General features: G+C 55.3%; 1 protein-coding gene across 5 annotated transcripts in view; it reads left to right on the top strand.

Moving 5' to 3' along the window:
* Positions 1 to 23,771, top strand: part of RPS6KA2 (ribosomal protein S6 kinase A2) — a 345,870-nt gene that overhangs the window by 243,300 nt on the left and 78,799 nt on the right. For all 5 annotated transcript variants that reach the window (XM_045500255.1, XM_045500257.1, XM_045500259.1 and 2 more), the window contains 2 exons: positions 8,492 to 8,608; positions 15,402 to 15,483. In XM_045500255.1, the coding sequence (XP_045356211.1) occupies positions 8,492 to 8,608; positions 15,402 to 15,483 (199 nt within the window). The remainder of the gene's footprint in view (positions 1 to 8,491; positions 8,609 to 15,401; positions 15,484 to 23,771) is intronic.

Raw genomic sequence — 23,771 nt, 5'->3', positions numbered from 1 at the left:
CCCACCAGTTCAATATTCAGCCTTGAGTCACTTTTTAGGTCTGTTTTGTCAGTGAGAGCTATAGAATTTGTACGTCCATGACAACTTGTGCCTTTGACCTGAGCGTTCCCGAGGACAGACTTACAGTGAGGATCTTCTGTGTGTGTCAAGAAAGACACAGGGGCGTCTGGCTGGCTCAGACGGTAGAGGGCATGACTCGGGTTGTGGGGTTGAGCCCCACGTTGGATGTAGATTACTTAAACATAAAAAAAAAATCTTTACCAAAAAAAAAAAAGACATAAGCAATCCATGGAGATGTTGACTGTTCACATTGTCTTGGAGAATATCCTTTGCCCTTTTGAGGATGTGAACCTGCCATCTGACCACTAGCCTTGAATGTCAGTAGCTTCTTATTGACGGTTCTGGAGAACCTTTGGCTCCACACCTCAGATTTCCTTTTGATGAGAAAAATAAGTGAAACCCCCGTAATGACACTTGTAGATATGCCTTCTGCCTCTAACTATGCAGTCCAGCCATGAGTCTGTCCCCTTTAAAAAAATTTTTTTTTTAATGTTTTTATTTATTTTTGAGACAGAGAGAGAGCATCAGCAGGGGAGGGGCAGAGAGAGAGGGAGGCACAGGATCCGAAACAGGCTCCAGGCTCCGGGCTGTCAGCCCAGAGCCCGACATGGGGCTCGAACTCACCGACCGTGAGATCGTGACCTGAGTGGAAGTCGGACGCTCAACCGACTGAGCCCCCCGGCGCCCCTGTCCCCTTTTATTAAAGAAAGAACAGGAGTGGGCCATGGTCACTGGTGCGAGTGGATGTGTCCTTGTCAGCCCAGGTGGCTCAGTGCATCCTGGACAAGCTTAGTGCCCAGCTGTCTGCAGGGGACCCCGGGCTTTTCTCGGACTGTAGTTACAGAGCACCTGAAACGTGTGAGCGAGGAGTCCTGCCCGCACAGAGTTGCTGACCAGCAGTCAATTCCGCACCTTATTCTCTGTCAGGAACATCGGGTTTTGACAAACTGTCCTGATCCGGGTATTAACCGAACATTTACAAAACGTTGACTTCAAAACACAAAACCAAACCTAGGACATCGAGTCGGAAATATAGAAACAAGTGGCATGCCTGGCTGGCTCAGAAGAGCATGTGACTCCCGATCTCAGGCTCATGAGTTCAAGCCCCACGTTGGGTGTGGGGATTACTTAAATAAATAAACTTAAAAAAAAAAAAAGAAATATATAAATAGTTAAGTCTTGGAGAAGGTGATATTCAGATAAATTTTCCCTTTTGTTGGAAAAAGGGATGAAGCTCGTCCCCGTAGATCTCACTGGGGTATGACTGTAACTTCCTCGGCTCACTGCTCGTGTGGGTTAGCCTCATGTAGCTTTTGCATTTGGGATTGCAGAACCTAGGTTCTCAGTTTTCTCTTATCTCTCGGTACATCCTCTTTCGTGGGACGCACCTCAAACCCAGTGGGAGAATGTTCTGAGGATGAGGACTGGAAGGGAAGCAGCGTGATGACCTCTGCTCAGTGCCCACCCAGGGTGTTCCGTTACCCTCTGCGGCCTTTTGCTCGGTGCCGTTTTTAAAATTGTGCGAGGGAATAACGACTCATTCAGTCCCCTTCGTGCCCACGTATCGTCCCCGTAGAAAGCTGCCCGTTCCTTGAGGAAACTTCTCGGCGTCGGAGCCCATGGCGCACGCCTTCCATCCACACCCAGTTTGGCGGCTCTTTGGAGACCCCTCGGTGCCTCTGAATAAATTCACACCCACAGATAGCGACCTCCTCCCCTCGCGCTGGAGGTGACTAGTTGGAAAGCACATCTCCGGAGGCCACTGTTGAGATGAGGCAGAAACGGCCAGCGATCTGTGTTTAGAGCCTTCACCTCAAACACAGCCGTCGGACGCCAGAGCCTCGCAGCTCGAGCCTCACGCAGGGAGCTCAGGGCTGGACGAGCCTGCGAGAACCTGGGAGCCCGGAGCCGGCAGCGTGTGGGACGCCGTGGGCCTCCAGCCCCCGCAGAAATGCCACTCTGGCTGCTCTCACTGTGCAGAATCACGGCCGTCGGGGAGTCTGACTTGCGTGGACCGTGATCTGTAAAATGCGGGCAGACATGAGCCTTTCAGAGGCTGGAAGGGACAACGATTGGAGGGGACAACAGGCAGCGGGGACGAAGACAGAGCGGTGTTGGGGTGGAGCTTCCACCTAAAAACAGGGAGAAGTTCCTGTGACCTCAGTAACCAGAAGCAATGGGACTGGGCGGGGTGACGGCAAGGTTTTGGATGGGAGGGGGTCGGGATCGCTCCGCTGCTCCCCTGTGCTTCCCCTGAGTCTCCTTGCCTGGTGCTGCTGTGCTGTCGTGCCCCTCCGCGAGGCCTGGCGTGCACACCCCCTCCTTGTGAGTGTCACTGAGTGTGCCCTGCTGCGGGGAATGCCCCTCTGTGCTGAAGCGCTCCCTCGGGTAAGAAGGAAACACACTCGGACTCTTGGTTTCCGCTCAGGTCATGGTCTCACCGTTTGCAAGATCAAGCCCCGCGTCGGGCTCTGTGCTGACAGCATGGAGCCTGCCTGGGATTGTCCTCTGCCCCTCCCCCACCCATGCCCTCTCTGTCGAGGGAGGGAGGGAGGGAGGGAGGAAGAGGAAGAGAGGAAGAAAGAAAGGAAGAGAAGAAAGAGGAAAAGAAACAGGGAGGGAGGAAGGAAGGAAAGAAGGGAGGGAGGGAAGAAAGAAAGAAAGGGAGGAAGGAGGACAGAGAAAGAAAGGAGGGAAAGAAGGGAGGGAGGCAGGCAGGAAGAAGGAGGGAAACAGGTGTTCCGGGATGAACGGGGGCCTTGGGCCTGCACCGACCCCATCCCTCCGGGAATTCTGCATCCTGACGAACATCAGGTCAAATGCACCCGTGCTTCAAGCGCTGTAGGTCACCGGGCTGGAAACCAGACCTCAGGTGGCTGGGCACGTCTTTCCCCAACTCGGGTGTCCTGTGTCCCGCTCCTGAAATTTCAGAGCTTCACCCTGCCGGCTCAGCATTTCACCCAGCCCTTTCCTGCACCTTCCCCGCCCCGGTCCTTCCCGCCTCCCTCCCTCCCTCCCTCCTTTGCGGTTGTAGATCCATTCCTAAATAAAGCCATCCTGTTTTGTCTCAGTTCCAGCCGGTGCCCGGAGGCCCAGCTGGACGGAGTGCCTCTACTGAGTGGCTCCGCGTATTTTTAGCCCCTTAGATGGAGAGGAAACTTCGTAGCAGTAGTTTCCCGAGGACTCGACTGGGCGGATGTCACACACGTCCCGCTGCCTGGGATGAGTCTCCGGCCGGATTTCTGGGGAGGGGTCCTGGCTGGAGGTCCGCGCGAAGCCCCAAGACGGGGCAAGGTCCGAGGCTGCTGAGAAGCTCTGGAACAAGGTGCCCCTGCTGTCGGGAGGGGTAACCGGCCGTGCTCCGATGTGCAGACGCGGGGCCGCAGACTTAGCTGCTGTGGCTGCACCGACCACCCAGCAGCAGGACCCGGCTGGCTGGGCAGGGCTTGCTTGCGGGGGACAGACGTTACCTGCTTTCCTTGACCTTTTCTACACTTACAAACCGCCTGTTTAACAATTTATTCTGCAGCCCTCGTGGGAAACGATAGCCTCCACGCGAATTGTGATTTCTGGAATGAACTCTGTCTGGAGGTGAAGCGAACACTTGGCGTGATTTTTATTTTCTATGTCGTCATCATTAGTATTTCATGAGTTCCCATTTGCACGTGGTTTTCATAAATACTCTGCTTCGAAAAGGACCTGAGACCTAGATGCCTCGGAACAGAGGACATTCTAAGAAAGTGGCCTTGGTGCAGGGAGGAGGGGACAGCTGTGAGGTGTCCCCCTGCCCCAGTCCATGGTCACCACCGTCCAAAGCTCACCAGCCTCTTGCCACCGGGGTGCTAGAACCCCTGCATGGGACGCTCTGTGTGACCCGTCAGAACTGCAAACACAGTTCAACAGGGCTTTAAAAAACCCATTGTCAAAAATTATCTTGTGATGTCTTTTAAACAATTTATGGCCCCAGTTTTTATCTCTTACATTAGAATGTTTTTGAAACCCTCTTGCTCGTGAAGCAAGCACTTGACCATAGTACCAGCTTCTCCCCCCAAATTCCTCAACTTATTTTAAAAAAAAATCCATTCAAAGGAGTTACTCTAGAAACCAGATGTTTAGAGGATTTAGGAACAGAGTTTATTTTCTTAAGGGAATAACATTAAAATCCACAGAGTTTTAGATAAAACGACCCGGCTGGTAAGAAAGAAAAGGCATTCATCTCCAAATGACACACGGAGAATATTATAATTCTGGTGGCCCTTTAGGGCAGTAATCATGAAATGATCCAGAAAATAGGACCATCTCATCCGCAAACAGAAGCAGACATGCCGGGACACATTCCCCTCCCTGCGTCCATCTGGGGGTGTTCTGTGCGCCTGTGGTCAGCATCGGATGCCAGGCCTCTCTTCTCCTGTCTCCCCTCCCCTCCCCTCCCCTCCCCTCCCCTCCCCTCCCCTCCCCTCCCCTCCTGTCCCCTCCCATCCTCTCTCTCTTCTTTCTTTAAGATCTTGGGAAAGAGAAAAACAAAGTATCCTCAGGCGAGTTCAAGCCAAAATGTCACCACCAATGCAAAACTCTAAAATCTAAAATGTGACACTCTTAGTTCCTTCTTCTACTGGGGCCTTTGTCCCCCTTCCTCCTTCTGGGGCCTTTGTCCCCAGCATTTGTTTATTCTTTGCTCTTAAAGACCTCACTGATTTCACATGAGGAATTAACTGCCTCGCCACGTTATCAGGGAAGAAAGTCCTCAGGTTCCTGATGCCATTCTTGGAGGTGAGATTAGGTGTGTGCTTTGGGCACATTTACTCGAAGTTCTTGGACAGCAAGAATACACAGAACGTGAAATGTTCTGCAGATTTGTTTGTAAACCTTTGATGTGAAATGTCAAGAAGGTGAGCTGCCGAGGTGGGAAGGGGGTGTGGTGCAGGGAGGAGGAGGCAGCCCGGACGGTAGCCGGGACAGCCTTAGAAAGGCGCCGAGCCAGCTTCACGGACGGGCGCACCGGGAGCAGGGACACGGTGGCAGTGTCCAGGTTGTGGGCGCTGCGGGTTCCGCTGTGAGAGCAGCACCTGTCCGACCCAGTGGGTTGAGTGACATCATTTACTGCAGCTGCTGGGTCTCCACAAAAAGCGGCTAAAGAGGAGGAATGATCTGGAATCTTCCGGAAACACACATGTGCTGGGAAATGTCATCGGGGAAGAGACCAGCGGGTTAAGAGTCCACACCTCCTTGACCCTGTCCCCTTTGGGCATCTGCGAGGATGCTGGGTTCTGTAATCCGCCCATGCCTGGGGACGTGCTGACTTTGCTTTCTAGTCAGCACTGTGACTGTTCATGTATCCCCCCCACCTCCGTAACCAAAACGAAGTTTTGGAAAGATGAGATTCGGTGAATTATTACCTTTTTCGTGGTGTAAGTGTTGCATCAGCTCGGCTGCATGACTGAAGTTATTTCGGGAGGGAAATTGGGGTTTGGGGTGACTCACCCCAGGCTGTGCGGTACGTAGCGGGTGGTCCGTGGAGCCATGACTGCAAAGTGCCTCCTGAACGGAAAAGGGGCACCTTGTCCTTAGGCGACAAATAATCTTCAATTTCTGTCTTCAGTGGACAAGTCGGCAGCAGGAAAGGATAGCATCTGTGTTTCTGTGGGGACTTAGAACTTCGCCCTGCTCTTGTTTTCTAAGTGGGGATCGGAGTCTGCCGCAGCGACGTGAGTGCGGTTTTCTTCGCCGAAACGAGGCTGCGCGGTGAGCGCTGAGGTTTCTTCTTCCTGTCACAGACGAGAGGTTTCCCTATAGAAGCTGCTTTGTCTCCTGGGCCTGCAGGTCCCGGAGGCCCGAGGTTTTGGAAGGCGGGAACGGCTTCCGACGTGGCCTCCACCCCAAACTGCGATCTGAGTACGACGCCCATCTGTTGGCCTTTGTCCCCAGCATTTGTTTATTCAAGAAGGGATCCCAGGGGTGCGCCTGGGTGGTCAGTCCGTTAGGTTTCTGACTCCTGATTTCGGCTCAGGTCATGATCTCACAGTTCGTGAGTTCGAGCCCAGCACTGGACTCTGAGATGACAGTGTGGAGCCTGCTTGGGATTCTCTCTCTCTCCCTCTCTCTGCCCCTCCCCTGCTCATGCTCTCTCTCTCTTTCTGTCTCTGACTCAAAATGTGTAAATAAAGCTTAAAAAAATTAAACAAAGAAGGGATCACAAATCAATGACATTCTTTTTTTAAATATATTTATTTATTTTTTTGGAGAGAGAGACAGAGAGTGAGCAGGGGAGTGGCAGAGAGAGAAGGAGACACAGAATCCGAAGCAGGCTCCAGACTCTGAGCTGTCAGCCCGACGTGGAGCTCGAACTCACGAACCACGAGATCATGACCTGAGCCGAAATCGGACGCTCAACCCACTGAGCCCCCAGGCGCCCCAAATCAATGACATTCTAATTCACGTCTCCTAATTGAGCTCATAGGAACATCATGTCCTGACCGAAAAGAATCCATTTGGCTATATTCATTGTTTGTGTTCAAAAATAGAATAACCATTGGTTTTACACACATGCCAAGTAATCCTTGAAGATGTGGAACTTGGAGAGTTTCCCTTAACCGCTGGAAGAAAAAAAGCCAACGATTCCTGCGGAGGCTGCTGACCGGTGGTCAGGGTTTGCCGTTCATACGAGCTTCCTCTACTTTAAAAGGTGTCGAATACCAGTTACGTGGAGATAAAATAATGCAATTTATAACTTTTGAGAAACGGAAGTGTTCACACCGTTTAGAGGGATCTCTGTCCTGTACTGTAAATCACTGCCATTACGACTTCATCTGAAAATATTTGCTCTTAGACGAACGTATGGGGAGGAAAAGGTGTTCCGTCAGCCTGTGATTGGAAGCCCACCTCTAACGCTAAGGGCTGTGCACCTTACTCGGGATCGAATCTCTACTTCAAAAGACACGTTTTAAGGAATAAAAGAAAGAACGTGTGGAGAATCCTGACTACCCAGAGTTCAACGTGCAAATGCATTTCCTTCACTCTGTTTAGAGGAGCTTCTCAGCCGGCGCGTCCCGGTGTGTTCCAGCACCTCGTGCATTGCCAAGAGGTTAGAGCAGGTCAGAGGACAGAGCGGTCAGATGGACGGTGGATTGAAGGGCGTCTCAGGGAAGCAGAGATAGACTCAGCCACACGTTGCTGGCCCTGGGCGGGTAGATACCCTGTTACTAGTGACGCAGGAAGTTCTCTGGTGAGAAGTTGTACTCATTTCGGTCAGGCTTTTAATTTCAGGAACAAGCGCTTTTATTTTTTTTCCTGCTGGGAAATCTTGCAGGAAAAGCTCATCTGCCTGCTTCTTCTGATGTAGCATCTCTGGGAGAGCAATGAGACACGCTGTGCATCAGCCGTGGCCAAAACGTCCTTCAAGAAGGAGGAGGACACACGTCTGTGCTCCGCAAACTGCGTCCCCCTGTCCTGTTGATGGCCCTTCTCAGCACAGGGCTGTGGACGTGAACACAGGATTCTCAGACGCTCATTCTGTCCCCAGTTGCCATTTTCGTGCCTGCCCCACCCAACTCTCGCCCAAACTGTGAGGAGCAGAATGGATTTCCTTGAGGGCCCCTTTACGTGTCCCCGAGGCCCCGGTAGGACCAAATGACAAAAATCCATACAGGAAAGAAAAAGTGGCCCACCGGGCGGGGGTGGGGGGCAGGGGGCTTGGATGGTTAGGCGTCCAACTCTTGGTCTCAGCTCAGGTCCTGATCTTACGGTTCGTGAGCTCAATCCCTGCATCGGGCTTTGCACTGAGAGTGAGGAACCTGCTTGGGATGCTCTCTCTCTCCACCCCTCCCCTTCTCTCGCTACCCCCCCCCCCCGTCTCTCGCTCTCAAAATAAATAAACTTAAAAAAATAAAATAGGCACAAATAAGGGGGGTTACGTAAAGCCCCATGGTGTCCCGACTTTCACAATAAACCCCCGTGTGACAGGTACTCTCCCTCACCAGGAAGTAGAGATACCCGTCGCCAGGGATGGGAACCTTTTCTGCTTTTTACCCCAGCCCAGCTCTTCTTCAGAATTCCTACCTAATGGAAGTTCCCGAAGCCAAGCTTTCTTTCTCCGGTCCGTCCCTGACAGATTTATAGCCCTTTTGTCCTTAAAGAATAAAAACCGCCTATTCTGGTCATCTCTCTGGGTCTCCGTTTCATGATTGGGCCTCTGTGCGCGCATAATAATACTTTGATTTTTCTTTCCTCCTGTTGATCTGTCTCATGTAAATTTAACTCCCAGTCCAGCTGTAAGCCTTGAGGGCAGAGAAGACTTTTTCCCTCCCTTCACCCCGGTCCTCAAAACCCGTAACGTTACCCAACTCGTCATAACGTCAGCGTATGATGAAAGCGTGATGCATGCGGGGGACCCCGTTGGTTGGTGCTATCATCGTGTGTCGCTGCTCTCTTGTAGGAGGAAGGCACCGTGAAGGAGATCGACATCAGCCACCATGTGAAGGAAGGGTTTGAAAAGGCCGACCCTTCCCAGTTTGAACTGCTGAAAGTCTTAGGACAAGGATCCTACGGAAAGGTGAGTTGGAGCTTTGATTCCCCCTGAGTGAGTCTCACGCACTAGATTGTTGGGGAACAGGCACGATGGCAAAGTTGCCTCCTGGACACAGGAAATGTGCAGGCCCTGAGGCCTCGGGAGTGAAGCTCGCAGGCAGGGCCCCCCCCCCCCGCCCCCCGTGCGCGGCCCCGTGTTAACAGCAACCCGCACACACGCGGGATTGTGAACTCACTCTGCACAGCTCCGATCCGGTAGCGTGGGGCTGTGCCAACCAGGACTGCCCGGACCCGCGAGAATACCCCACACGGTCCCCTCTCCTGAGATGTCCCTAGACGTCCGCTCATCACGATGGTGACGAGGGTTCTTCGACCCAGCCAGTGTCTCTCGGAAAGCACACGCTCAAGAAAGAAGAAAGCGGTGCCCTTCAGGGCTGGCCCTCAGGAGTCAGGAAGGCCGCGACTTGCCCCTGGGCTCCCCTCCTTACCCTCTGCCTCTGTTGTGCAGTTACTCTCTCTCTGAGCCTCGGTTTCCCTGTCTGCCAAATGGGGGTGAGAAGAACTATGTGATTATTGTACCGATCGAAGACGGCTAGAATCCCGTCAAGGACCGGCTGAGCCGTATCTGTGCACAGGATTGTGTCCTTTCTTACCTTCCAAGTGCCGTGACCGCTGATCCCTCCCAGGAGGTGAGATGTGGGCGGGTCCACAAACGGCAGGACAGCCATGAATCTTTTCAGTTACGATGACGTGTGCGTCCTTCCTGCACAGCACGGACGCCTTTGTGTCCGTGGTGGAACTGTTAGACATCTGTAGACTCGGACAACCTGATTTCTGGAATATCAGGGCCCGAGAGAAACGGGAAAGCCAAGCTTTCCTAGGGTGTCAGCAGAGCAGCACCCCGCATCTTCAAAGTAGTCATTTTTGTACGGACGTTCACCAAATCTCTCCGTTCCTCATAGGACTTTGTGCCAAGATGAAATCTGGCGACTGTTGATTTCATGTCGGATTAATAGTGTGTTGCTGATGTGTTGGAACGTCTCTTACAGACCCTGAAGATGTGATTGCGAAATTTATCTTTTGACCTGCTTCTCAGGTGGAACGTGTTTTTCTTTCTTTTTCACTTTCGTACGGTGACATGGTAAGGAACGCGTCGGATGTGGGTACAAACATACTAGTTTTGAACCATACAAAGTCACCAGCATTCAGAACTTTGCGTCCTACAAAAACGTCTAGTTAACATGGTTCACAGGGTATTTTTGGAAGTAGGGGATAAAGATTTCGGTCTCTCGGCCTCAGAAGCGTTACTAAAAGCACAAGGCAGAGTCGGTTGACGTGGTGATGGAACATGTGCCGTTCACTAGAAATGTCAGGAAAAAGGCCATTGGTGCAATTCTGTCTCTGAGGATGATGGTTTCAGAAAAGAGGTGAGCAAACGCACGTACATTCCCCGCGTTTGTCTCCTGAGAACGGGTTCGGCCCGTGGGGCACACGACCCGCCGAGTGACCTCGTGTGCAGCGTGGGGCCCGGCCTGGCGGGCGGGGCTCCTGCGTGTGACAGAGTCCCCCTTCCTTCACGGTGGATGCGCCCAGCACCGCACCTCAAGGTGCTTGGTCACGGCATGGATGGGACCGTGTTCCTGAGCTCGACAGAGACGCGGGTCTGGGGTTCTGGGGGTCCGTTCAGAGACTCGACTGGACAAGACGTACCCTTGAAACTGCCCTCCCGAGAGACCTGGGGGTTAAAAGTGAAAGGCGAACAGGCTTTGTCCAAAATGCACCAGATTTCAAGTTTTGAGTTAACAATTGGCTTTAACAAAAAACCATCCTTTGGAAAGCAACGAGTGAAGTGATGTGTTTGGTAGACTCCCTCGAGTGACCGTCTTTGGACTCCACACCCTCCCTCCACGCCTTCCACGCACCTGGTCGCTTTACGTTCACTTGTGCCGTGACACGTGTGGGACCGGAGGGTACAGCTCGGCGGGTCGTGATGAACGAGAGAAACGAAGGGACGAGGCGGTAGCTGCTTGCACGCGTGTTTTGACCTCCGCCAGCGACTTCATTCCCAGCTCAGCCGCTACTCGCGCGTTGGGCCAAGTCGGCGGGGCCTGGAAGCGAAGCCCGGGATTCCCGGGGGACGAGGGAGCCGAACAGACGAGCGGGGACTCCGGGAAGCTCCCAGAGGTGCCGACGTCAGGCACTAGAGAGCCACAGACACAGATTATATTTGCCCGCTCGGGGCTGCCTGTTCTGAAGTTGTCGTCAAAGCAAAAGTAACGGCAAGGGGGGAAAAGCCGTGTGTTCTGACACCCGTGTTACTCTCTTCGTCCCTGAATGTGGTTTGTCCTTACGCAGAAGTCCTCTGGCAGCTGCTGTCTGGAAGAAACAGAAAGAGCAACACGGAATGTTCTCATCCTGCAGAAAACGCATGTTGAACAGGTTTCCCTTGTCACCTCCGTTCCCAGGAGCAGAGAGCCAGAGTGAATCTGGAGTGCAGCGTCCCCAGGCCACAGTGACCTGTTACTGGGTCCCTCCATTCTCCGCCCCCCGCCCCCACCCCGTGCAGGGACTGCAGGTGCCAGCGACGCAGCAAGGAATACAACGCGGTCTCCTCCCCTTGGCCTCGGCACCGATGCCTACTTTCCGGCTGCAGGCTCTTCCCGGGGACCAAGACGGACTGTGCCGTCCCGCCCACTGCGGGGGCCCCGCCGGACCCTCCCTCAGCCACTGCTCCCCTCGTGTGCATCCCGGACAGAGGATGGGTCCCTGCTGGGGGCGGGTCCCCGTGCGGGACCACCCAGAGGACGGCGTGTGCTCCCGTGTCCGAGTCAGTCCTGGGTTTGCCGAAGCAACTTGCTGGGAATGACGGAGACCATCTCTGGTCGCTGGTGACGTGTCGAGACATCGTGATTTCGGGGGTATCCAGAGAGCTGGGAAACACTGGTGCTTGGACAGGAGAAACAGCCTTGTCCTCGGGCAAGGTGGTTTCAGCGTCGGGACAGGAAAGCAGCGAACGGCTGGAAGACACGGCCGTGTGTCCAGATGTTCAAGTGCAAGGTGCAGCCCAGGCGTTCCTGGAAAGTCTGGAGGAAGGAGAGGCCCTGGAGCCGCCCGGGAGTCAGAAAGCGACGCCTCCCCCTCCGCCCCATCCCCTCGCCTGTTCCTTGGGGTCCCTCGTGTGGATAAACACCAGGGGTCCGTGTGGAAACACGCTTCTCTTTACAATACTCAGGGAAAGGATTACAATCCCCACGTTCGGAGAAGCGATCAAACCAAGCGAAGCAGGCTCCTGTTTTCCTTTTACTAAACTGGGAGCACGTAAGATCTTCCTTCTGAAGACGTTGTCACCCCGCCGCCCCCTGAGAGGGCCCGGCCACCACCGGGGGGGGAGGACTTTGCAGACCCTTTGCGATGTTGCAGCTCTGAGAGAGAGCTGGAAAGTTTGCCGAGAGAATCGGGGAGGGCTTTTGCTGATGACGGCAGCACCTGCAGATCTGGGGCGATTTAGGATGGCCCAGCACCTGTGTGTCCCCCCCTCCCCCGTAATGTCTTTGCGTGTCACGTGCCGAGCCGCTGAAGAAGGCAGTTCCAAGAACGCAATGAGGGAACACGTTACAGCCAGCTGGATTAGAGATGAAAGTCGGCAGCCGCACTTGCTGAAACTGCCCGAGTTCTCGAGGACCTATGTCACTGCGTCCTAAATGCCGTGTGTCCGGCTGGCGGCCGGGAGAGGCAGCCTGGGCTCGTGAGCCCGTCTGTTTCCTCGAGGTCACGTTTATCTCCTGTTAGGTGCCCCGCCTGCCCCCAGGGTCCCTCCTGATGCTGTTCTCGCAGTGACCCCAGGGCCTGGCGCAGAGTGGGGGCTCGACAAGCGCCGAGAGAGTGGAATCTCTTCCAGTTATTTCCAAACATGAAAATGCAACTCTTTTTTTAAAAATTTTATTTATTTTTGAGAGAGAGAGAGAGAGTGGGGGAGGGGCTGAGAGAGAGGGAGACACAGAATCGGAAGCAGGCTCCAGGCTCCGAGCTGTTGCGCAGAGCCCGATGTGGGGCTGGAACTCACGAACCGTGAGATCGTGACCTGAGCCGAAGTCGGACGCTCCACCGACTGAGCCGCCCAGGGGCCCCTAAGACTACGACTCTTTTCATGGCAGAGAAGCCATCACTGTTCTCATCTCATTTTTTTAAAGCCTGAGATACAGTAGAGAAGGAGGTTTACGAGCACCTGTTTATGCAGAACTTGACATCACGGGAGCTCACCGTAATCGTGGCAGCCGACGTGCACTTGGTCTGCAGTGAAGCCTTCAGTGGCGTGGGGCCCACTGCCCGTGAGTCCACACGTGTGCTCTCCCATACGTTCACACGTGCCTTGCACACACCTGCCTGATATTGCAGGGAGGAGGCAGAGGAAGGAATGAAAACGGAGGCAGAAAAGATCATTTCCGGATGTTGCACAGCCGTGAAAGAGGGGTTTCACTGCCGTTACTGGTTGTCTGACTGTAGGAGGTTCAAGGAGCCACGGCCGAGCCTCTGCTCAGTGACTCCGTGACCCTGGCGGGCTTGCCGCGTGGCCCCGTGGTCCCCGGTGCCGTGGCAGGGGGCTGCAGCCCGAGCGTTTGGCTCCTGCTCTGTGGTGCTCTGGCCCCAGACGGTCATGCTCCCTCTTTGCTCGAGTCTCAGCTGTCTAGCTAGCAGCCCCTCCCTGCCACCCACGCCTGCCCCCCGTCCCCGCGCCTTCTGGGGTGCAGCGTTCTCCTGTGTGTTCCGGGCACTGACACTCAAGCCCCTCCGGAGGGCCCCCAGCCTCTCCCACCTGATCACTGGGTTGTGCCCGTCCCCTGAACCCTGGGGGCTCCCCTCCACCCATATGCCCACACCAGCCAGGGGACCGGGTTTGGAGACGTGGGGGGACCTCCTGCGTGAGCAGAGACTGCAGTCAGAGGGCTCAGGATGTCAGACAGTGAAGTTTGCCTCCACACACCCCACCCTTCTGACCACTGCTGTTGATTTTCTACCTGCCTGCCGGGAGGCTCGTCCCCAGCAGAGCCCTCGTCTGCAGGGACTGTAGGAGGTCGTTTGCGTAGCCGTACCTGCTGAGGGAGATTCGGACGCTCTCCCCCGGGGTCTGGGCCACAGGCTGGTTCACCCAGACAACCAGCACCACGATGTGGGACACGTGTACGTGTAGACACGTCCCGCGTCCGCCGAAGGTGACAGAATAGTCCAAATCCGAAAGGAAAAGGGCACCCACTTCTAACTGTCTTCACTCCGGGGGCAGCGTCCGGTGGGGCCAGCCCGTTGCCCTCATTCTTGTCTGGGCAGAGGAGGGGGTCTGTTTGCGCTGACCCTGATCCATCCGGGTCTGGGGAGGGTGCTGTGACCTGGGTGTGGCAGCGGTCAGGAGGGAGCGGGGCAGGAGGCAGCCAAATCGCCTCGAGGGCACTCTGTGGACTAGGGATGGAGGTGATGACCCCATCAACCCACACCCGCGTGCGGGGACTTTGTCTTCCAGGCCCAAGAATGTAGACGCCGAGCGGTGTCCTGTGAGGAAAAGGGCCCTCTGTTCCCAAGCTCCTGCCCTCAGTCACTTCCCTTCTCGTCACTGTCCCCCCTGAGGGCAAGGCTGTGTGTGCAAACCCCTCGTGCTGGCTTCTGTCCCCGGCAGGTGATGCTGCAGCCACCCTCCCCGCCCCCCCCCAAACACCGTGCCTCGTGGGCTGGGCTCCTGGAGCTCGCCTCCCCCGCCCCTCCGGCAGGTCCTTCCGGCTTTAGGAGGCTCCATGGGGGAGGCATTTTGGGGAGGGGGTGAGTCACCATCACCCTTGCGATGGCCTGTCCGCTGGATGGCGGGTGTCCTCGGCATGGCCGTCTCGATCATGCCAGCGGAGTTTTGTGTCTATCGGGAAATAGCGTTGATGCCCCAGGGAGGTGTGTGTGTGTATTTTGCTAATTGTGTTCAGCGATCACGACCATGACCCTGAGCTCACCGAGCCCCCCCCAACGATTGTCCTTCCTTTTTCTGGTTTTCCTTCATGTTGCACCTCAAAATGTGTTTCAGAATCATTAAGGATGCGCACAGTGTACTAAGAGCCATTTAGAGGCTAACTCTGTATAAATTTAAGCTGCTCAAAGCTAAAATTTGGGTGAAGAAAGCTCAAAATGAGAGAACCCGGTTTATCTTCAGAATCAGACTGTACCGTGTGATTGGCCAGTCAGGGTGGCCTTCTCAGTGGGGATTTACAAAAAGATATTTAGAATAAAACAAACGATCTGGGTTTTTTTCTGTTTTTTTTAAAGTTTACTTATTTATTTTGGGGGGGGGGGGGGGAGAATGAGTCGGGGAGGGGCAGAGAGAGAGGGAGACACAGAATCGAAAGCAGCTCCAGGCTCCGAGCTGTCAGCCCAGAGCCCGACGTGGGGCTCGAACCCACAAACTATGAGATCATGACCTGAACGGAATTGGATGCTCAACCGACTGAGCCACCCAGGCACCCCACGAGTACTGTTTGGTTTTGTAAACAACTCATCTTTTTTTTTCCTGATACAAGATGTTTAAGAGAAAGTTAGCGATACCAAAACCCAATGATTCTTCAAACGTGTAACGCTGTGCATTGCGGAGGCAGTCAATTAGATGAAATTCGTCCCGCTTCGATGTTGGAGAACGTTTTAAGTGTAAAATTTTCCGATGGCATATTTATTTTACTGGATTCCCCCCCGCCCCCGCCCCAGACTCCCTCGTAGACCCCCTTGTCAACGCAAATAAGGAAAATGAGTTTCAACTCTTACCAAGTTTGGGTGCTGTGTGTTCTCTTTATCAGGTGTTCCTGGTGAGGAAGACCAAGGGGTCTGACACGGGACAGCTGTACGCGATGAAAGTCCTCAAGAAAGCTACTTTGAAAGGTGAGGACTTCACAAGGGGCCGCTGTGTTTGGGACGTGCAGCCGCGGTTTCTACGCTGCCTGCCATTTGCGTGAATACGCGTTCTGTTTGCTGGTGCGTGGTTTCTGAAGCTGTCTCTAAAGGAGTGTGTCAGACACGTTACTCTCCAACCGATGGTAAACAGTAGAAACATTCCCCTGGATATTTAGCATCTCCCTGCAAAACTTCCACGATTTTCAGGGAGAAGAGCCATATTGCGTAAATACCGTTCCCCCACATATGTTCTGCCGCGGCGTGCCATTTGGGAAAAAGAACATCGAGGAGGAAAGCGGAAGCAGGTTGCGTGGCTGCCTGTGGACCGTGACTCAGCTTGAGTCTCCAGTCCCACCGGCTTGCTCACTTTCCAGCCACACGTGACTCGTGGCCGTGTTGTGTCCCGGTGGCTGGCGGTTAGAGTCCAACACCTGACTGTGGAGCTCTGTGCCCCTGCCCTCAGGGAAGTGTAAGCACTAAACGCAAGGTCACAACAAAACTGCATCCGAGACCCCCATCGCTGGCTCCCAGTCGCCTAGCCCACAACACATACGAACTAGCACCCGCTCCCGCTCCGATCCCTTCCAGTGACCCTGTCGGTGAGGGAGGGGCCTGTCCCCTGAACAGTGGAAGACGGCCGGCCACCCACACCAGGCCCTGGGCAGGTGCGGCACAGAGTTATTGGTCACGTACGGTCCTCACACCCTGGAGAGGAGGGTGTGAATGCCAGGCTGGGCCGCACGGGCCAGTACTCGGGAGCAGGGCCACCAAGGACAGGCTGGGCCGCACGGGCCGGTACTTGGGAGCAGGGCCACCAAGGACAGGCTGGGCCGGTATTCGGGAGCAGGGCCACCAAGGACAGGCTGGGCCGCACGGGCCGGTACTTGGGAGCAGGGCCACCAAGGACATGCTGGGCCGATACTTGGGAGCAGGGCCACCAAGGACAGGCTGGGCCGGTATTCGGGAGCAGGGCCACCAAGGACAGGCTGGGCCGCACGGGCCGGTACTCGGGAGCAGGGCCACCAAGGACAGGCTGGGCCGCACGGGCCGGTACTTGGGAGCAGGGCCACCAAGGACAGGCTGGGCCGGTATTCGGGAGCAGGGCCACCAAGGACAGGCTGGGCCGCACGGGCCGGTACTCGGGAGCAGGGTCACCAAGGACAGCAGGGCCACACGGGTCGGTACTCGGGAGCCGGGCCACCAAGGACAGGCTGGGCCGCACGGGCCGGTACTCGGGAGCAGGGCCACCAAGGACAGCAGGGCCACACGGGTCGGTACTCGGGAGCAGGGCCACCAAGGAAAGGCTGGGCCGGTACTCGGGAGCAGGGCCACCAAGGACAGCAGGGCCACACGGGTCGATACTCAGGAGCAGGGCCACCAAGGACAGCAGGGCCACATGGGCCGGTACTCGGGAGGAGGGTCACCAAGGACAGGCTGGGCCGCATGGGCCGGTACTCGGGAGCAGGGCCACCAAGGACAGCAGGGCCACACGGGTCGGTACTCGGGAGCTGGGCCACCAAGGACAGGCTGGACCGCACGGGCCGGTACTCGGGAGCAGGGCCACCAAGGACAGCAGCGCCAGTACTCGGGAGTAGGGCCACCAAGGACAGGCTGGGCTGGTACTTAGGAACAGGGCCACCGAGGACAGGCTGGTCTGCACAGGCCAGTACTTAGGAGCAGGGCCACCAAGGACATGCTGGGCCGCATGTGCTGGTACTCGGGAGCAGGGCCACCAAGGACAGCAGGGCCACACGGGTCGATACTCAGGAGCAGGGCCACCAAGGACAGCAGGGCCACATGGGCCGGTACTCGGGAGGAGGGTCACCAAGGACAGGCTGGGCCGCATGGGCCGGTACTCGGGAGCAGGGCCACCAAGGACAGCAGGGCCACACGGGTCGGTACTCGGGAGCTGGGCCACCAAGGACAGGCTGGACCGCACGGGCCGGTACTCGGGAGCAGGGCCACCAAGGACAGCAGCGCCAGTACTCGGGAGTAGGGCCACCAAGGACAGGCTGGGCTGGTACTTAGGAACAGGGCCACCGAGGACAGGCTGGTCTGCACAGGCCAGTACTTAGGAGCAGGGCCACCAAGGACATGCTGGGCCGCATGTGCTGGTACTCGGGAGCAGGGCCACCAAGGACAGGCTGGGCCGCATGTGCTGGTACTCGGGAGCAGGGCCACCAAGGACAGCAGGGCCACACGGGTCAGTACTCAGGAGTAGGGCCACCAAGGACAGGCTGGGCCGGTACTAGGGAGCAGGGCCACCAAGGATAGGGTGGGCCACACGGGCCAGTACTTGGGAGCAGGGCCACCAAGGACAGGCTGGGCTGGTACTTAGGAACAGGGCCACCGAGGACAGGCTGGTCTGCACAGGCCAGTACTTAGGAGCAGGGCCACCAAGGACAGCTGGGCCACATGGTCCGGTACTCAGGAGCAGGGCCACCAAGGACAGGCTTGAGGAGGCAAGATGGCCCCTGTCTCCACGGAGAATGGGCGGGGCCTGTTTGAATAATTCTGTGGGCTGGCGCGTGTATTGGGTGAGGACCAGATGGGGGTAGCTGGTCCAGCTTACTGGGAAACCATCCAGGTGGGGGGCTCTCTCAGGGGTGGGGCGATATCTGTCAAGGGCAGGGAGCTCCCAGGCCTTTGGGCTCCGTGAGACTCGAGAATGTCAAAGCAGGTTTTGAATCTTCAGGTCTTGGGACAACGTCCTCAGGGGTACATTCAGGGGGCAACACAAGGAATGTGTCGTTCTCTGCACACGTGTTGCTTCCTGTTGCCTGGTGAACAAGGTAAGACAACCAACCTCGTAGGACAGGAAACGCGTAAACCAAATAAATATGGACGTGCACGTCTCAGGCGTTCAAAAGAGAACAGGTGTTTTTCCAAAAGAGGTCGTTCGAGGTCGGAGAGGCCAAGTGAGACTCACGTCCAAAAGGACGGGTGGGGTTACTGGGCAGCAGGTGACCAGATCCAGGCAGCCTGGTCATCCCAGGGCAGGGACACCCACTTTGGTCAGGCTGGAGCCTGCCTCGGGATCACCTGTGCGTGTTTGGGAGGGGACATTGTTAGAAACAGACTCCCAGGCCGCACCCCCCTACTGAATCTCAGTCCCTCAGGGCCTGGAATTTGACTTCCTAAACAAGTTGTCTCAGAAACTCTCGTTTGCGTTCTCTGACCGCGGCATTCTGCCTTATTACAGACGCTCGCGACTTTCATTCAACACTTCTAGTAACCCCATAATTTAAGCCGTGCTCTTTATAGTGAACGTTTTTTCTGGTAGCTGTAATAATATTTCTAAAACTGTCGGTGGAACCTGGCCAAATATCCCAAGATACTCATAATAACGTAATTTTAAAGGGTGGTTCTTCAAAAGATACGTAGGAAGCAAAGACGAACTGCGGGAAGATGTACAGGAAACAGAGCAGCCTTTGGCTCCTTGTCCCCAACTTGTAATAAAGTAATCTCTTCACTCAACAGTAGTTCCATAGACGCAGCAAAGTAAATTAGACATTTGTTGGTTCAGGATCACCTGAAAAATGGATGTCTGCGGAATAAAGAGTCCCTCTGGCACCTGCTCAGAAGGTTGGGCGCAGTCACCTGTGACCCGACCGCCCCACTCCTGTGCTGTAACCAAGAGAAACAGAAGATGTGTGTGCATACAAACACCTGCATGTGATTAGCCGATTCACAAGAGCCAGTAACATTTGGGGGAAAGCCCAAAATGTCCATCAACTAATGCACACACAAGTGTGATATATCCACATAGTGGGATTTACTCAGCAATAGAGATGAAGGGAGCCCGCCCTCCGCCCCAGTGTGGACGACGCTTGAAAACATTACGCCAAGTGAGAGAAGCCATTCGCAAAGCTCCCTGCACTGTGCGATTCTGCGTGTCCGAAAGTCCCCAGCAGGCAAATCCGCAGTGACAGAAAGTCAACCAGGAGCTGCCGGGGGCCGAGGGGAGAAAGGGAGTGATTGTCAAGGGTGTGGGTTTGTTTCGGGCTGGTGGAGAAGTTTTCAGGTTGACCGGTGACGGTTGCATAACTCTGAGTGTTCCAGAAATGGTTGACTTGCACGCTTTAAATAAGTGAATTGAATGGTATACGAATTACAGCTCAGTAAAGCTGTCATCTGAAAAATGAATTGCTGAACAACAGGGCCATTTGCTAAAACCCTCAAAGCACCGAGACTGAGTCTCCAGCACCGCGTGGGCCGAATCCGCAGCCTGACAAGGGAGCCACGTCGTTCCCACGATCACGCCCCGGCCTTCTCTCCGTCGGCAGATTCCGTGTCAACCTCCCCGGCAGTGACCTTACGGTCCCTTTTCCCTTAAGTCATAACCGTCCCTTCTTCCCCTCAAATACAACCTCACCATCTCCTGCCCTAAAAGGAGAAGGAGAAAAAGTAGGAGTGACATTGGAACCGCGATCAGGGAATCCATTGCGCTGTACACCTGCTCGGGAAAGGCAAAGTCAAGTCAAGGAACTGGAATCTGTTCTCTGTTTACCCCGCCGCTGCGCCTGAATTCTGCCAGCCTTAACCCTGACCTCCGTGCTCAGGCCAAGCACCCTGGCTCAATGATTCCACCCTCCGTGGATGCACGTCTCCACGCTTGTTTTGTTGATAATCCAACCCAGTGTCCTTGAGAAAGCACCCCGGACACGGTGTTACAAGGACTAGACGGGATACAAAGCGTGTCCACAGAACAATGACAGTATTGTGACGTGTATGGATATCTCCATCAGCACAGGTACGTGCATGTACAAGCAAGTAGGAAATCTATGTCACGCTGGTGAGAAATACGCCAAAATGAACACGGTTACGGGATTCCTGGTAGCCTTTATTTTCTTCCCTATAGTCTATATTTCAAGTTTTCAACGAAAATGAAACACGTGTGACTTTTATCATGTAACGTTATTTGCAGAACATTCCAGGACAACGTGGTTGACTACACAAAATCATGTTTACACGGTGAGAACGAGCCACATCGGCATAAAAGGGTAGAAAAATTTCCCATATCCTTTGCTCCTTGAAAACCTCCCTCTCGAACCAGACGTTGTTTGACATCCTTTACTGTTTCAGCTTTTCATAACGGTCCATCAGTACAGAACAGACTTTTTCTTTCCAGAAATGCAAGGGGGATTTATTTTCTGAAGAGAAAATAAAAAGATTAAAAAGCAGTGTTTCACGTGAGGGGCACCCCATCCCAGGAAGACTAGTTACGTGCGGGCAGGAGGCCAGGTGTCTCCGCGCCCCTAACCAGGCTTCGCCTCGGGAAGGACCCCTGCCCTCTCCGAACCTCCCCGCCTCCTGGCTCACGGAAGGAGGGGCTTGGCTCAGAGGATTGTTTACATTTGCTGGCGCTCCGACCCCCCTGCATCCCGTTAGCCCAAGTTCTTCAGACACTCTCCACCTTGGTGTCGGCACCAGTTTGCAGGCTGATTAGTAATTCTGCGGAATGTGCCAGAGGGGCCAGCAATGCACTGTGACAGTGATGCTCCCGCTCGCCTACGACACCCGAAGAAGGTGCAGACAATGCAAGGAGTTTGAATGGTGAAACCATTTGGAGAAGGGAAACGTGAAAAGGGGGCGGAGGATGTGCAGAAGTCCTTGCAAAGCTTTAGATTGCTTCTCCGAGCCATGGATGACTGTCACGTGTGCACAGGAGAGAACCGGTGTGGGCAGAATTCCAAACCACCTGACGTAAGGATAATAGTCTCTGACAGCTCTAGTTAATCTTTAAATAACTGAGGAGTTGTGGGGCGCCCGCACCCCTCTCTTTAACGAGGTGACACATTGCTTGTAGGGAAATGTCAACTGCTCCGTAGCTGAGGCTGTGGGGGCTGGCAGCACCCCCACCCCGGCCCCGTCTGGTCTTCCCAGCACATTCCCCCCACCTCACGGGCGTGGGGTGCAGGGTGCGGGGCACGGGGTGCAGGATGCGGGACGAGGGTGCGGGGTGCAGGGCACGGGGTGGGGCCGCTTGCCTCCTGGTTGCTTCAGGACCCTTTGCAAATGTCGGGCTTCTTTCGTAACTCTGTGCTCATCACTCAATTATTCATTGAGTTCTTACGGTAACAGTGTTATAGACGGTCTTCCACACATCATAAACCCAAAGGCTGACGCCTTGGGAGTGGGGCTCAGATGGCTGTAGGCGCCGTCCCAAGCCTGACCCCAGGAATGAAGGCGGCCTGGTCTCCATGCCCTAGCCAAGTGAGTCTGCCCGCGGGGACGGTCCCCCACCTCAGTAACAGGGCTTCCCCAGCGTGGCTGCAGGCTGCACTTGCCTGCGGGACTTTCCCAAGAGGCTGCTGCCTGGGGCCACCCCCGGGGCTCTGAGTTGCTGGGTCTGGGTGGGTGTGAACACGAGAATTCGTCACCCCCAGGTGAGAGGCCCCGGATACAGTGTGGTGGGGAGCACGAACCTGGGCCCTGGGGCTCGTCCTGCTCCACCGCCGTCGGCCGTGTCGCCTGGGGGAGCCTCTCCCGGCCTCCCCTTGTCTTACTTAAAGTGGGGCGACGTCGGTAAGAGCGCCTGCCTCGTAGCGCTGGGGACGTGAGCGTGAAACCCGCAGGCTCCGCGCCAGCTGCCTCCGGCTCGGGCCCTTTCCTCCGCGAGAACTGGAGACAGGTTAGGACTGTCCTGTCCAGGGTTGGGTGGGTCTCACTGGGCGGGGGGAGTGAGGAGGAAGGCTGGACGCTAGTTGCCCTCTGCTTGGAAACGATTCCGCCTTCCTGCAGCCGCCGCCACGTTCACTGCCCGGAAGGACGGGTCCCCGCGGAGAGGCCCAGACGCAGCGCAGCCGGGCCCCCCGTGTGGCCCGACGTGCAGACGCTGCTTGGGTGAAAGGTGTCTTTGCCACGACAGGTTGCCCATAGGACTTCCCCTGTGTTTTCCTGCCTAATTAGTTTTTCAGCCGTCTTCCCTGGAAGTCCGCTTTCTAAGCCCAAGGGTCGTACGCGTTCCCTGCTCTGAAGGAAATGAGTCCTTACTCTGTCCTAGCGATGCTAAGGGGAAAAGAACATATCATTCCGGCAAAATCTCTTTGTTCGGCCAGTTGCGTAAGTCCTGGGCAGTCACGGTTACTTCACACGTGTCCGTTGGCAGCAGCGGGTGGGGGCCCGTGGCCGCCGGCCGTGGGGTCAGAGGACGTGGGCCTGGCCCGGCCGGGCCGTTTCTGCTAATCCTCTGCCCTTCCTTTCAGAGCTAGAGCCCTGATCACATCACTCAGCAGTTGCTCGGGGAGCACGGAGTGTGTGGCATCCGGGATAGAAACGCACGGCTTCCATTCGTGCTGATTTCGGTGTTTGAACCAGCGCCCAGCCCGACTCAGCCCGGGGGGCCTCAAACCTCAGAATGCCCTCCTCAGCACTGTTGTGTTTGATTTAAAAACGCTGACTTGTTGGGGCGCCTGGGTGGTTCAGTCGATTAAACGTCTGACTCTTGATTTCGGCTCGGGTCACGATCTCACGGATCATGAGTTCAAGCCCCGCGTCGGGTTCACTGCTGTTGACACGGAACCCGCTTTGGATGCTCTGTCTCCCTCTCTCTCCGCCCCTCCCGCACGTGCGTCCTCTCTCAAAAATAAATAAAATTTTAAAAAACTGAAAACACCGATTTGCTCAGAAACCGAGCTTCAGTGAACACCGTAGTTTGCACAGATTTTGTTTCCAGGCAAATTCATCACAGTCATTTGGTTCACATTTGGATGCTTGCAAATTCTGGGTGGGGGAGGAGAATAAAGCAAAACGCGAGCACATGTTCCAAGTGCCCCTCCTGGTGTTATTGTCCTCGTTGTACAGGTGAGGACACCGAGGCACAGAGTAGCGAAGCCACTTCCCGCCGTCCCCCGAGTTGGACGCTGTGGAGTCACGAGCCTGTGCCCGTCCCGTGATAACGGGCGCTGGGGACCCAGCCCATCCCACTAATTGTCCTTCGGGCATTCGCTATTCGGGGATATTTTCCCGGTACATGGTCAGGGACAGAAGCCTCCCTGTCTTTCTCCAGCCTCCTGGAGGCGCCTTGGACCTCAGGTAAATATCACCCGTCAGCAACGGGCACCCGGCTTCTTGGTCTACAGTGCCTGCCTACAAATGAAAACCCCGAGGGGTCCTTTATCCGTTTGTTTCTACCACAACTGTGTTTCTTGCATTGTAGATACGTAGAAAGTAGGAAATGGATTCCTGTCTCCCCTTGTCGTCTTTAATGCCTGTGCCGTGTGAACGCGGGAGAGAAACAGGCTGGAGATTCATCCACAGAAAGATTCTCTGGC

This window comes from Leopardus geoffroyi, chromosome B2 (genome assembly GCF_018350155.1).
Source record: "Leopardus geoffroyi isolate Oge1 chromosome B2, O.geoffroyi_Oge1_pat1.0, whole genome shotgun sequence".
NCBI lineage: Eukaryota > Metazoa > Chordata > Mammalia > Carnivora > Felidae > Leopardus > Leopardus geoffroyi.
The sequence above is the reverse complement of the archived record's forward strand: the minus strand, read 5'-3'. Positions and strand labels throughout refer to the sequence as shown.